Raw genomic sequence first — 16483 nt, forward strand, 5'->3', positions numbered from 1 at the left:
CATTAATAATGTGTTTATGATTTTGTCGGCTGTGGTTTCGATGAGATGTCGTTTAAGTTTAAAATTTTTTATGTGTATCATAATGATGAACGACGCATCTTTTATCAATAATGTTTTATCATGTAGTCGTAATCTTATTATAACGTATCAACGTATTATAGAAAGAAATGTTAACATATATTTATATATATATATATATATATATCTGTGTGTTTGTTTGTGTGTGTGCTTGTGTGCGTGTTGGTGTGTGTGTTTGTGTTTGTGCGTGTGTGTGAATATAACAAAGTGACAACTATATTTTTAAAAGTATTAAAATTTTTCATTTAAAAAAATTTTCTCAAAGCAATTTTCTAGTGAAAAAAATTGATAATTAATGATTTTGAATTGTTTTTGGAAAGGAAAAAAATTAATTTTGAAAGAGTAATTTTACGAGAGTCGTCGGCTGAGCAAGTGATTATCTTGATGCATTACAATCAAATGCCTTTTCGAATTTAATTTGCTCGCGTCTGAAAGCTTTGAGTAAAGAAAAACTTCACTTTGGCTGTGCCATCATCGTCGTCGTCGTCATCATAAATATCGCTATTTGTCAATCAACATTTCGTGAGTTCCATCATCATCACCACCACCATCATCATCATTATCACCATCAGCATCGTCATCATCATCCTCACCACCATCATCATTATCGTCATCACATCATCATCATCACACCACCATCATCATCATTATCACCATCAGCATCTTCATCATCACTATCACCACCATCATCACCATCATCATTATCGTCATCATTATCGTCATCAGCATCGTCATCATCATCGCCAGCAACACCACCAACACTAACAACAACAACAACAACAACAACAACCAACGAGTAGCATCTCACTCACCTTCCAGCGGCAAGATATGAAGAGGGTGATGACGACGACGATGATGATGACCGGGATGACGACGGCGCCGACGATGATGCCGATCAGCTGATCTGAGAGAAATGATGACGACGACGATGACGTTGGGCTCTGTCCATCTGTCGAGAGAGTTTGGAATTCTCTTATTTACAAAACATTGCAAATAACATCTAATGTCAAATTTTTATAAAAAAAAAATAGAATATTAATTAATAAAAACTTTTAGTGAAATTTAAAATTCTGTATATTATTATAACACGATTAATTTTTGCTGCTTCTATCGTTACTACAAGCACTATCACTACTACTTTTACTATAACTACTTTCGCGACTACAACAACCACAACTACAACAAGAAACACACGCATCACTAACATATAATTTGTTAGACGGAGATCTCTAACACAACTAATAACTTTTCATACTCATACTACAACTAAATGAAAATAATACTATTTATACTAAAACTACAACTACATTGAAAAAATACTGTAAAATACTACTTCTTAGTAAGTAGTTCAGGTACTCTTGTGTTACATTTTCTGACAAGGGTTCTGCAAAAAATACAAATGAATGAATGAATGAATGAATGAATGAATGAATGAACAAACAAACGAACGAACAAACGAATGAACGAACGTATGAATGAAATCATGTTGTGGTCTGTGTGTCATATTAATGGACGTATCTATGTATCATGTTGTGGTCTGTGTATCATTCTGTTAGACGTATCTATGTATTATGTTGTGGTCTGTGTATCATATTGTTGGACGTATCTATGTATCATGTTGTGGTCTGTGTATCATATTGTTGGACGTATCTATGTATCATGTTGTGGTCTGTGTATCATATTGTTGGACGTATTTATGTATCATGTTGTGGTCTATGTATCATATTGTATCAACATGGAATGAGAGTTAAAGTATGTAAATGCACTGGGGAAGAAGGGTTAATAACGTTATCGACCTATGAAACAACAAAGTGGATCTTAATGTCATAAACTTGCCAGCGAAAAATCCAACCCAGTAAAAACAACAACCAATAAAACATCAACAATGGCAATAACGTTTTCAGTGTCAAACAACAACAAACAACAACCGAAGCATAAACAAGCGCCGTTTCTAGCACCACAAACAGCAACATCTACAACAGTACCATATAACACCAACAGCTATAGCATCAACAACGACAACAGCAGCGACAGCAGCTGCAACAACAACAACAGCAGCGACAGCAGCTGCAACAACAACAACAGCAGCGACAACAGCTGCAACAGCGACAACAGCAACGACAGCAGCTGCAACAACAACAACAGCAGCGACAGCAGCTGCAACAGCGACAGCCGCAACGACAGCAGCTGCAACAACGACAACAGCAGCGACAGCAGCTGCAACGACAACAACAGCAGCGACAGCAGCTGCAACAGCGACAGCAGCAACGACAACAGCTGCAACAATGACAGCAGCAACAACAGCAGCTGCAACAACGACAACAGCAACGACAACAGCTGCAACAACGACAACAGCAGCAGCAGTAGCAGCAACGACAATAACTCGAGCGAACGTAGAACAACGCATGAGCGCTCTTCTACATCATAAATTTGAATGAACCACAAGGAAACTATTGAACCCAACATGAAAGTCAGGCTTTATTGTTATTATTTCTATCGATAGAGTTGTTGTTTTTGTTAATGTTATTGATGTTGTCGTTGTCGTTAGAGTTGCTGGTGTTGTTTTAGAAGTTAAATTTTTAAATGATGTTTATGTTACTGTTGTTTTAGTTGTTGTTGATGTTGTTTTGTTGCTGTATGTTGTAGACGATGTCCAATTTTGTTGTTGTGCTGTTGTTGTTGTAATTTTTTATAGTGTTTTTCGATATTGCCAATAATGTAGTTGTTGTTGTTGTTGTTGTTGTTGTTGTTGTTGTTGTTGTTGTTGTTGTTGTTGTTGTTGTTGTTGTGACGATGGTGTTGGTCTGGTCTGTTGATGTTATGTTGATGATGTATTTTTTGACGTTGTTTGCATGCTTCAACTTCAAAATTTGTCTCCTAAAAAACTAGCTAGTAAGATTTGAATTTTCAATGCGATGTGACGAAAAAGAGAGAGAACGAGAGAGTAAGAGAGAGATGAAGAAATATACAAAAAGAGAGGAAGAAAAGGAAGACAAAAATAAAGGATAAAAAAGAAGAAATTAATTGGTATGTTACGTTCTGTTTGTGTTTACTTTTGTATGCTCAGTGGAGCGATTGAATGGAAGATAGATGCAAGGTGACCGCATGAATGGACGAATGAATGAATGAATGAATGAATGAATGAATGAATGAATGAATGAATGAATGAATGAATGAATGAATGAATGAATGAATGAATGAATGAATGAATGAATGAATGAATGAATGAATGAATGAATGAATGAATGAATGAATGAATGAATGAATGAATGAATGAATGAATGAATGAATGAATGAATGAATGAATGAATGAATGAATGAATGAATGAATGAATGAATGAATGAATGAATGAATGAATGAATGAATGAATGAATGAATGAATGAATGAATGAATGAATGAATGAATGAATGAATGAATGAATGAATGAATGAATGAATGAATGAATGAATGAATGAATGAATGAATGAATGAATGAATGAATGAATGAATGAATGAATGAATGAATGAATGAATGAATGAATGAATGAATGAATGAATGAATGAATGAATGATGAATGAGTGAAAAAATTCAGAAAAAATTTTTTTTAATATTAACTGTGAATGCGCGACTAAAATAAAGTTTTGTTGAATGAATACATGAACGAATAAATGAATGAATGACTGAATGCATGAATGGTTATCTACATGAACAAATGAACGAATGAATGAATAATTGAATGAATGAATGAGTAAAACAGGGAAACCAAAAGTGGTTGATGGTAGCAGTGAAATTTTTTACACACGTCAGAGAAAAGCGTCTTAAATGTATGTAGTCTAAAAAAATAATTGAAAATAAGACTTAAAAATTTTAGATAAATTGAATTTAGTTCTGAAAAACAGATTGAACAAATGAAAAATTGAATGAACGACTAGCGAATGAACGAACGAACGAACGGACGAACAAACTAATGAACGAACAAATGAATGAATGAGTGAGTACAAAATGAGTAATGAGTACAAAATTAAATGAATGAATAAATGAATGAATGAACGAACAAACGACGAACGAACGAACGAACGAATGAATGAGTACAAAATAAATAAATTAATGAATTAACGAACGAAAAAAACTTAAGAATGGACAAATAAAATTTAGCTTATGAACAACAGAATTAATAAAATAAAAAAGCAATGAATGAATGACTGAAGGGAAAACTGATAGAAAATGAAGGAGTAATCTAAAGATTGAATGAATAAAAACAAAAGAAAGAGAGTAGAAATAAATGAAGGAATGATGAATGAGAGAATGATTTGTAAAGGTTTGTATGGAATTTTATTAAATCTTCCTGAAGCCTTATTGATACCATGTAAGAGAAACGCCTCAAACTCTAATGTCCAGCCTTGCTTATAATAGCTGGTCAGTTGGGTTTGTTTGTTTGTTTATTTGTTTGTATGTTTATTTGTTTGTTTGTTTGTATGTATGTTTGTATTTGTTTGTACATCATTCATTTGTATGTTTGAAAGTACGAACTACTGATCAACAGCGGTCATTTGTGTATATTTTTTTTAACGACCATTAAAAATTAATGAAAAAGAGTTTAGATCTCATCTTTGGATGTCGTGACCAAACTGTGCGTACACCGAAGAAAACATGTTTCTAATCAAAAAACATACATTTTTGATACAATTTCTTTTTTTATTTTTTTTATACAATTTGAAAGAAAAACTTACTCGAACACTCAAACACAAACCCATACACGCACGCATACAAACCCACACAAAACACTCACACATATGGACACACACACACACACATGTAAGCACACGTGTACACGTTTATAAGTACCATATTTTAAGCTCGGCACAAGTTTTCAGAGTGAACGAACGAACAAACAAACGAATAAATTAATGAAAAATTAAATGAATGCATGACAAAACGAGTGTTTCAAATTTCTAAAATGAAGGAACCAACGAAAGACATTCAGACACAAGAAGACAGACGATCCCACCTGTTGAATTTAATTTACAAAAAATGGTTGAAATTTTTTTGAAATAAAAACCTCTCTAGAATTGAGAACCAGGCGAGATAAAAAAAATAATTTTAAAAAAGAAGAAAAAAGTTAAAAAAAAAGAAAAATCAAACAAGTGACGCAACATCACTCGTTTCTATGGCAACCACAAATCTTAATTACAACCGCTGGATGAATAGAAGATTGAGTGAATGAGTAGAGAGAGATAGACAGAAAGAGAGAGAGAGAGAGAGAGAGAGAGAGAGAGAGAGAGAGAGAGAGAGAGAGAAAGTGAATGAATAACAGAAAAAATGAAAAAGTAAATAAATAAAAGAATAAAAGTATATATATCTACGACTAGAGGTTTGAGTAATGAAAAACGAATTTGCGCAATAAAGCACGGGAGTTTTGTAGCTTTTAGGAAAAAAATGAATAACTAAATGAAAATGAATGAATTAATTTGAAATAAATTTAAGTTAAACAAAGGAATTGAATTATTAATGAATAATTAAATCGAAAGTTATTTGCCGAGAAAATGACTTTCAAAAAAATGAAGATAAATCTGGGAAAAATTTTAATCTTAAGAATTAGAAAGCGGAAAGAAACACAAAAAATATAAACGAAAAACCAACGGCAGAAACAACAGCCAAGCAAATGTTTCGATTTTAAGACAATGATGGCGTTTATCTGACATGAATAAATGAACAAATTTTCTTGTCATTCTTTCAATGTACTCTGCCATTCAGCTCTCAATTTTTATCCACTTCCTTTCGGCTTTCGTTCATTCATTCATTTGTTTGTTCGTTCGTTCGTTCGCTCGTTTCTTAAATTATTCGTTCGTTCGTTTGTTCGTTCGTTTGTTCATTCATTCATTCATTCATTGATTTCAATGTAATTAGTGAATTTTATCAATTTCAATAACAGATTTCAATGAACAGTTAAAATGATTAATAATTTTTTATAATTTATTTATAATTAAAATTAAATAATTAAAATAATATTTAACAAAATCATAAAACATGAGAGAGAGAGAGAGAGAGAGAGACAGACAATCAACGACATCGCTGTCAAACAAAATAATATAGAACTCTAAATAGTGGAATTTTACGACAAAGGGGAAAAGTATTTTCTTCTTCAAATTTCTTTTCCTCCTTCAAAAAAATTTTCGCATTAGTGGTAATAATTTCATCCAAATGATAGCTCACGAAATTAAGTTTTTATTCTGAAGAAATGTTCAAATGGAAAATTTCTAAGTGTGTTCGTCACTTTGTTCTTTGTCTGTTCGTTTGTATACGTGTGAGGGTGCATGCTTGCCTGTGTTCTTTGTTATGTATGTTCATCATCTTACGTTCATCAGTTTTCGCATTTTCATACGTTCGTTTTTATGTTTACTTTTTAGTTTTCATTCGTCTGTGTGTTTTAGCTTGCTAACGTACGACTGCATAGATGAAATAACATTTTTTAAAGTAACTTAAGAAGTTTCTCTTAAGTGTTTAAAAATATTTTAGGTGCTTATGATGAGCACATTCGTTTGCATGTCAGCATGCAAACGAAAAAACCCAGCCGCATGTAAATTAACACAACTTTTAGAAATTGTTTTTCTCAAATTTTTTTTCCAAAGAGGAATTTTTTTTCATATTTTTCTAACCATGCAACAGCACTTGTCGTCTTTCCTGGTCCCAACTGAACATCAAATCTCTATGACTCTATCTCGTCAGTTTTTCCAGTTTTCAAGTAAAAACCCGTTTAATTAGCGTGTTGTTTTTTGACTTTTTCTCTAAATGTACATTTTTTCTATCCGCCAAATTGAAATGTATTACATTCCAATAAAATTTTTCTGCATGAGAATGTATGTGTTGCTTGATGATGTTATAGTTCAATTCTACAGATTTATTAATAAAAGCTTGAAAATATTTCTCTCCAAAAATATTTTCCAAACATTTGCCATTGGTTATCCTACCTACATCTTCCAACATTTCATTAAGTTAAATTAGTGTGATAAATCTTAATTTCATATTTCTAGTAGGAGTCCCGGTCTACTCTGTTCCTCTGGTTCCCTACATGGGCTTAAATTGAATTATTCAATAACTCAGTTTTTACCAGTTGGCACTAGACAGCAATTGAAAAGCCAATTCTGTTTGCTCTTCACTGGCTTCCGGTTTATCAAAGAGTTATTTTCAAGATATGTTTAATGGTTTTTAAATGTAATAAGGGAGTTGCCCCTAAATATCTAACTGACAGAGTCATTCCTCGAACAATGCCACTGTTAAGTCAAACATTGCGCTCTGACAATTCAGGTTTACTGTTTGTACCTGACACAAACTTGGCTCTTGGTCGAAGGAGTTTCTCCGCAGTGGGTCCTGCTGTCCGGAATGGTTTGCCTTGAGACCTCCGTGATCTTGCGTTGTCTGTTATTCAATTTCTTAAAAGGCTGAAGCTCCATCTTTTGTCCGAGCTTACCCGTGCTAATGTTTTTTTCTCTCCATTCATTGCATTGCTTTAGTGATGTGCTACGCATTGTACTGCAATAATCGTTAGCGCCTCTGAGATCTTTTTGAAGGGTGCTTACAAACACACCAATAATAATAATAATAATGTGGTGTCATTTGTATCATTAGATATTCATTCTTCGCACTCTAACGAGAAGATTTATTTAAAGTTTGTTTGTTGGGTGATTGGCATTCCATTTATAGCCCCATTAAATATGCCAGCTTTCTTGCTTGGCATGTACAATCCAGCGCTAATGTACGTGTGATATTTCACTGAAATAAAAAATATTGCATCACTACTAGTTTTCTTTTGACCAAATGTTTTTCAGATAATTTTTTTCCAGTTGGTTTGAAAAAATGGTCTAAATGTAGATGCGTATGAAGTTGTAGTTTATTCGGATTTGAAATTTGTTAAAACTTTAGTATTGATACTTTAACTCGCGGCTATCGTGAAAAATTGTGAAAACATTTTTTTAAAATTGGAAACAAAAAACGTTTAATTGCACGAACGAAATGACAGAAAAACAAATTTAACACTGAAAAACTAAAAAAACAAAGTAATCTTCTTAAAGAAGTAGAGAAGGAGAGAGAGAGAGAGAGAGAGAGAGAAGAAGAAGAGATTAATGAGAGTGTTAAATTTAAATGTGAAACTTTCATTTTGTATAAGCGGATGTTCGCGGTAGAAAACAAATTCCATGTTGTGTTTCACAAAAATAATTTTAACTTTTTAGAAATATTTCCTCCAATTTGACTTTCAGTTTCATACTAGAAAGTTATTTTCGCAAAACTGAAAAACTGCTACGAAATAAAAATTAATAATGAGTGGTATTTCTGTCGTCTTACCTTGTACTATCCTATTATATTTTTTTAAATATTCTTTAATGCTTGGTCTAAACAAACAAGATACATATCAGAAATGATAAACTTTTACTTTTTTGCAATAAAAATTGGTGAATTTGATCAAAATGAAATTGAACAAAAACTACTAGATAAGAAAATACGGAATAAACAAAACATGAAGAACTTTTTATTCATAATAACTCTTCGAAAAGTGCTTGTAAAAAGCAATGGAAAAAACCCCAACCTGACTCAAAGCGTATCTCACTGATCATAATCCACCTGGCGTCGAAAAATAATTCCACTTTGACGAACCGACCGATCTTGCATCCGATATTGATGATAACATTTCTCGGGAAATCTAGTAGAATATCCCTGTTGTATATGTAGGTTAACGATTCTCTCTTATCAAAAATCACTTCTCCCGCACTCCCATCAGACGGATTACTCGATACGGAACTCGTCTTCTGAGTCGAATCCGATGTGGTGAAATCGTCGAAGCGGTCGAAGCTGAATGTCAGGATGGCCTTCTGGAAAACTCGCACGTCCATGTTGAATCTATTGCCGCAGTGCATTCGAACGGATGTAAAATTTCTCGGTTTCTCGAATTCGAATATTAGGGTGACGACTGGTCGACCATGGCTACCAAGTTGGCCTATGATGGCGGAAGCGGTGTCGTTGCGCCAGGCGACCCACTCGTAACCCTTGCGACCGCTGTTGTCGACGTCCGCTCTGAAGTTCGTGTGGCCCTCCGCTCCGTCGGTTAATTGGCCCAACCCTCCAGAGAGGTATACAAAACTGGCGCTGCTGTTTTGCGCGTTATTGTTGTTGGTCGTAGTGGCTGATGGTGCGTTGTTGCTTGAGACGATGTTGTTTGTCATTTGTTTTGATTTCTGGGAGCTGTGGTGATGATGTTTGAAATATTGGTTATGGTGATGGTGGCGATTGTGTGTGGAATCGTCTGCAAAATCTTCGTTGTAGATGTTACTGCTGTTCAGTTTGTTGTTGTTGTTGTTGTTGTTTATAAACAAAATGTTGTTTTTTGCATCGGCACTCCAGCTGCCAAGTACAACGTTGAGTTTGTTGTTATTGCTGCTGCTGTTGTAGCTGCTGCTAATGTTGTTGTTGTTGTTATTGTTGAGATTGTTGACAACAATCATCGTCAGTTTGCCGTCGTAAGTGAGGTCGGAAAAGTCGTTGTCGGGGCTTCTCTTGTCGCCCTGAGGCATACTGTACGAGAGGAGGCCGTCTGAAAATTTCAAAAGTGCTTGATGGTAAATCTATTGAGCCCATATAAAATATAACAAAAAGGTTAAATAATTTACTAAAAAAAATCACGCCACGCGGTATAGTCCAACACTTCAAATTTGTCAACTTTTTCAAATTTTTTAAATGCTTCATAAAATGAAAATGTTGCATGAATGAAAAAGTGAAATGAAAATAATGGAAGAGATAAATTCTCATGAATAAAACACATTTCAAATGAAAATATAAATAATTCTCAAAAACAAAAAAAAAACAAAAAAATTTTAAAAATAATAATGAACTGCTTGACACTACCTCTCCAGACGCAACCATGCAACTCCAATCGCAGGCAGGGTGTGATGTGGGTCTTGACGACCAGAATTCGTACCCACCTGGCAATAATAGGGGGGTCCAGCTCGTTGATTTCCGCAGTGTGTGTGTCCCTGTTTCCTTTGAATAACTGGTGAATGTGGATTTTTTTTGAAAGTTTTTTTAAGGATATTTTTATAAATAACAAAAATTTCAGTTGTTTGAATTTTTTAAAAATTAAATTTCGAGTTTAATGTCCAGAAATATTTTATCAATTACAACGGATAGACATGGCTGGCATGGTGGTGTAATGGTAATGGGGCCTGTTCCAATTATGGCGGTGACGTGGTTCGAATACCTTCTCAGAATAATTTGTACATAATAATATAATAATTACAATAATATTTATATTATTAATATAATTAATATATTTTGAGTAAGTATTTTTAAGTTATAAAATCTTTCACAAATATTTTCACATTATGACTATCTTTTAAAATAGAGCTAAGGCTATGTTTATGTACAATCATTATTTTGTTTAGCTTTTGCTTCTGTAAATAGCTATGGTGATCCAGCTATAAAATACGTAGCTCTGTATTTAGCTAAGGAGTAGCTATCTTTGTAAGATAATTTTTCATGTGTATGTTGATGTTTGTATGTTGATCCAGCTTTTAAATACCTAGCTCTGTATTTAGGTAAGGAGTAGCTATGTTTGTAAGATAATTTTTCATTCATGCAAATGTGGTTGTTTGTTTTCGCGAAGATTGTAGCATCACATAGACTATAAGAATGTTTGTACGTAGGACCTATGCGTATGGTATATACGCACAAGATGACGTATGATTTATATGCAGACCAGAATATTAATCAATTATAGCTGACCTTACAACCCAGCCTGCATTTATCAGATGCAATATTTCATCGTTGCAACATAGCAATCTCTACTTACCTACCTACCTACCTACCTACCTACCTACCTACCTACCTACCTACCTACCTACCTATCTAGTTTCAGGGTAAGAGAAAAGAATTATAATTTTCTCTCACAAAATTTTTCTCACAAACACACACACAAGCACACACACAGACACACGCACGCACGCACACAGCACACACACACAAATAAGTACTAATTCTATTTTATTTTAATTAATTTTTCAGAAAGGCGATTTTATTGGAAGACATTTTACGACGCTTTACTGATGCATTTAATTTTTTTCTTTTCAATTTTGAGTTTCGGTTGCCTGTTTGGCTTCACTTTAATTATTTTTCCGAGATAAATTTGACAATTTTTTTAAATTAAAATTTTTTCCTTGTCTAAAATAAACTCAATTTTTTAAATTATGGAAGCTTAGTGTTAGGGTAAGAATTGGTAATTAATGATTGTTGAAGATATCTGAATGCTTCTCTGGTATAATTTTTTTTCAAATTTGTCGTCTGTTCATTAATTCATACTATTCGTTCGTTCTTTCGTTCATGATTTTTTTTTCATTTCTTCGTTTATTTATTTGTTCATACATTTGTTCATCCATTTATTCACTCGTTAATTCATTCGTTTGTTCGTTCGTTCACTCATTCAATTTTTCATTCATTTCTTCAATCATTCGTTCTGTTTATTTTATTCATTTTTGTATCCATTCATTTACTGCTTCATTGCACCTCATGGTATTAAGTTATCTACATTCAATCCATCTTCAGCTCATATTCTCCACCCATCACTCACTCATTCATTCACTATTTTCCCCCTCCTCATATTCATTCATTCATTCATTCGTTCGTTCGTTCTTTCGTTCGTTCATTCCTTCATTCATTCGTTCATTCATTCATCAATCAATCAGTCCGTTCGTCTATCTATCTACTAGAAAATTAAGACCAGATAATGCGAATGCTCAATTATTTACGGTCATCATCAAAAACATCGTCATCATCATCATCTTTAAAAGTATCATCATCATCAACATCTTTGTAAACTACATTGTCATCATCATCGTCATCATTATCATTATCATCTTAACTATAATTACCACCATTGTGCTCACATCATTATCAGGATAAGCAGCATCACTAATATCAGCATCATCATCATTTTCATCATCATCATTGTCATCATCATCATCATCCTCATCATAACAAGGATCCTCATCATAATCATCGCTGACATCATTATTATTATTGTAAGCAACAATAACACAATAATAATAATAAAATAATAAACATCATCACCGTCGTCTTCATCATCATCGTCATCATCTCCTCCACCAATCATCTGCTCAATCATCAGCGAGATCATTAATCTAAGTGACTAATGGAGGTGTTCAAAAATGATAATGATGGTTATGTTGATGATGATGTAGATAGTGATGATGATGATGTTGATGATGATGTTTATGGTGATGATGATGTTGATGATGATGTTGATGGTGATGATGATGATGTTGATGATAATGTTCATGATGATGTTGATGATGATGGTTGTGATGATGATGGTGATGATGATGGCGACGATGGTGATTATGATGACAAACGTGTGAATAGAAAGCAATTTTATCTAATAATACGTAAGATCAATTTAATTTTAAGAAGCTCGTTCAACTAGTTAATTATTCATTTTATAGTTTTATAAACATTATTCATTTATTCATTCATTCAATCATTCATTCAATCATTCATTTATTTATTCATTTTTTTATTTATTTGTTTACAAATTCACAGGTTCATTCATTCAGTCAATCATTCATTAGTTTATCAATACGCCATTCAATGTTCATCCATCTCCGTTTCATTAACTACTCTCTCTATCAATTTATTTATTCAATAATTCATCATTCGTTTATTTATTAATTTATTCATCCATTCATCCACCCAACCATTCATCACCCATCCATTCATCCATCCATCCATCCATTCATTCATTCATCCATTCATTCATCTATTCACCTAGCCATTCATTCATTCATTTATTCCATCATCAATTCACTCATTCATTTATTCATTCATTCACTCACCTCCCTCCTACTCTTATCTTTGTATCTTATGAAAGGCCCTCCTTTGATGCGCCTGTACTCAACCCTGTAATTCTCAGTGTACTCTTTCCCCTATGAAGTTTTGATGATGACGATGATGATGATGATTATGATGATGATGAAGACGATGATGGTGAAGATGACGACCATGATGATGATGATGATGATGACGATGATGATCATGTTGTTGTTGTTTTGTTGTCATTATCGTCCTCATCGTCATTATCATCATCACATATTCATCATCATCCTCGCCATCATCCTCATAATCATCATCGCCATCATCCTCATAATCAACATCATCGCCATCATTTGTAACAGCATCACTTACCTGCCCATTGCCGAATCGTCCTTGAGTCTCGATTAAGTTCACGACCTTGAGTTCTTGAAGGTCAACTTCCAGCCAGTCGTCCACGATGTCGGATTCGTTCCGCTGCTTGGGGCACCAAGCTCCTGCCCCCTTTTCTGAGCCCTTCCTGTGGCAAGGCGGGTGTAAAATTTTATTAATTAATAAAAATAATATATATTAAATAAATTAATTAATCAATTAACTATTTAATTGATTAATTAACTAATTGATTGAATAATAATATTCATTTAAATTTACTGCTACCATATTAAGTTTAGTCATTTAACTACATGATCTTCAGAATTTGTTGTCTTCTAAATATATAATTATCCTCTCAAAGTGTGCATACGAACTGAATTTGTGTGTGCGCCGTGTGCGTATCGTGTGGTGTGGATGATCCAGTCTTCGTGTTCTTAAAGTTCAAATATGAGTAGAGTATAGAATGATATGTAAGCAGTTCTGTACATCTCAGAGCTTCCTTGTAATGAACAATAAATAGAGGCAAGCACGAACAACATGACACAAACAAAGACACACAAACACACATACACACAAACAAACAAACAAACACACAGACTGAAACACACACACAGACACAAACAAACACACACAAACACAAACAAACACACACAGTCACAAACAAACAAACACACACAGACACCGCCACCGTAAATATATCCTTCAATCCTCTCACGGCTAACGTTACATCTTGTCATTAGGAAAAACTCAATGCTTAATTGCTCAAAATGCTATAATTGAATATCACTATGTTACATTATTTCTCGTTATTATAGAGCGAGACATCATGCAACACACACAGCCACACACACACACACAACACACGCACACAAACAACACACACGCACACATACACACACGCATACACACACACACACGGATATAATTACGTACGTAGATGTTTTTGTTACTTAAATGCAATTTAAACACTTTGCGTCACGTATGTTGTTAGGAAGACAAGCGCACATTTTTCTTACGTTAAAGTGCTCATGTGTTTGTGTGCGTGTGTGTATTTGTGTTTGTTTGTTTCTGTGTGAATACGTGTATATGCATTGCCTATGTCTGCTTGTACGTGTGTGTGTGTGTGTGTGTGTTGTCATTTGTGGTTGCTCGTTCGATTCAATTTGTAAATATGCTTAAAAATATATGTTTCTAAAAGAAATACATGTGAAGAAGAAGGAAAAAGAGAGTGATAAAAAAGAGAGTGTGAGAAAAAGAAAGAAGAGAGAGAAAGACCAAAAAGTTTTAATTGTTGTGAGTTATCTTTCTTTTTTGCCAATTCTAACGCTCATGTTAATGGGATATCTATGAACATTCGTCCGGATTTTAGGATCTTAAAATAAAAATTTTTAATCACACGCGAAGATCTTTTTTTGAATAGTCCCTTTACTTTTACTACTACTACTACTACTACTACTACTACTACTAACTACTACTACTACTTCTACTACTACTACTACTACTACTACTACTACTACTACTACTACTACTACTACTACTACTACTACTACTAGTACTACTTCTACTACTACTACTACCACTGCTGCTGCTGTTGCTGCTGCTACTACTACTACTACTACTACTAACTACTACTACTACAACTAACAATAATAATTTTAACAACAATATTAATAGCTATAAGCAGGTGATAAAAAAAGGAAAGCAAGAGAACTAAACAGTCCATAAACCTGCTAGCAGATATGCCAGGCAGGTCGAATAAACAACATTTAATTCGCACTGCCATCACAGAGAATTTCTTCTTAAAACTTAATTCTATTTTGGAGATAATGAGACGAGCAGATCAGAGCCCGCACAAAACATACGTGTGTGTGTAGAATACACAATGATACACATCTGTATAGCACGGTGAGATAGTGTAGTGGTTAGAGGCGCCCGTTTCTGTGTTGCAGTGGCTGGATTCGTACGCAAGCTGGAAACCAATTTGGATATTATAGACCTAAATATGTATCATGAAAATATTTTACAAACATATATATGTATGCTTATTGTGTATGCATGTATTTGTATTTCTACTTTTGTATATCTAGTGCAGGCGTGTATACGTGAACATATATGCACATGAAGTTGTTTATGGAGTTAGAGAAATCAGATAAGGAAGGAGATGTCTATTGATTAGAAATATGGACAAAACTACGTGCATGCAATGCTACAGTGCACGAAACAAAGTCGAAAAATTATTTTTCAAAAATTTGCAAATTTGAAAAAAAATTATAAAAGAATCTTTTACTTCAAAAATTGACATGAAAAATTGTATTTGTATACACACCAACAACTTTTTTCCTTTTGGTAATCAGCAAAAATTTGTTGTTTGCAATCACGCACCCAACGATCAAATAAAAATTTTCACACGGTAAAAAAACAAACAATTTTCTACCGGTATATATTCAAGTAATTAAATGATCAATGCCAAGCAAGACACACACAAACACAGAAAAAGAAAGAGAGAGAGAGAGAGAGAGAGAGAGAGAGAGAGAGAGAGAGAACAACAGACACACATCCACATTAACATAATGAAAACTCCATCTAACTTTGCTACACAAAAAACTGTTAGTCAAATCCAAATAAACGTACTAATATATAAACAAATTAAAAGTTAAACAAACAGCAGACGAAATAAACAAACCTAAAAATACAAAAAGATACACACAGAATCTTAGGGACAGTAGATAATTCTCGGAGGCGTGCATAGAAGAGACTCGTGCAAGATCATAAATTCAACATTAAGATAGCATCTCCATCTCTAACGACCAACACGAGCGTACGGTTTAGCCTGCCTATGTACGTACAAAATACGTATTTTTGGCGTATTAATAATAAGAATAAACCCAGTTTTCACGCTAACGTGTACAAAAATATACGAAGACATATATTCTCGTTGCATCTATTAATTATTGTAAATACGGTTAGTATCCTGGTGTGTGTGGGCACAAAATACGCAAACTTTGAGGTACGCGTGTGTATTGTACACTTTAATAGTAAATATAAACTGTAGTCCAGATATAAGTACCTAACTGATGGGATGTTTATTTATAAACACTTACATAAATAGTGCCAATTCCATGTATAATATCACATCAATAAATATGAATGTGATCATTTTCAGACCTGAAGGAAGTAACTGTGG

General features: G+C 33.7%; 2 protein-coding genes across 2 annotated transcripts; one reads left to right on the forward strand and one right to left on the reverse strand.

Moving 5' to 3' along the window:
- Nucleotides 1–1963: 1963 nt before the first annotated feature.
- HELRODRAFT_183382 (hypothetical protein) lies at nt 1964–2506 on the forward strand (the record flags this gene model as incomplete). Its single annotated transcript, XM_009012412.1, has 1 exon — nt 1964–2506. One exon carries the CDS (start codon nt 1964–1966, stop codon nt 2504–2506), a length of 543 nt encoding a protein of 180 aa, XP_009010660.1.
- Nucleotides 2507–8588: 6082 nt separating this feature from the next.
- On the reverse strand, nt 8589–15082 carry HELRODRAFT_183383 (hypothetical protein; the record flags this gene model as incomplete). Its single annotated transcript, XM_009012413.1, has 5 exons — nt 8589–9643; nt 9955–10099; nt 12954–13043; nt 13303–13447; nt 15027–15082. 5 exons carry the CDS (start codon nt 15080–15082, stop codon nt 8589–8591), a joined length of 1491 nt encoding a protein of 496 aa, XP_009010661.1.
- Nucleotides 15083–16483: the final 1401 nt, after the last annotated feature.

This window comes from Helobdella robusta (genome assembly GCF_000326865.2).
Source record: "Helobdella robusta unplaced genomic scaffold HELROscaffold_105, whole genome shotgun sequence".
Taxonomy (NCBI): Eukaryota; Metazoa; Annelida; class Clitellata; order Rhynchobdellida; family Glossiphoniidae; genus Helobdella; species Helobdella robusta.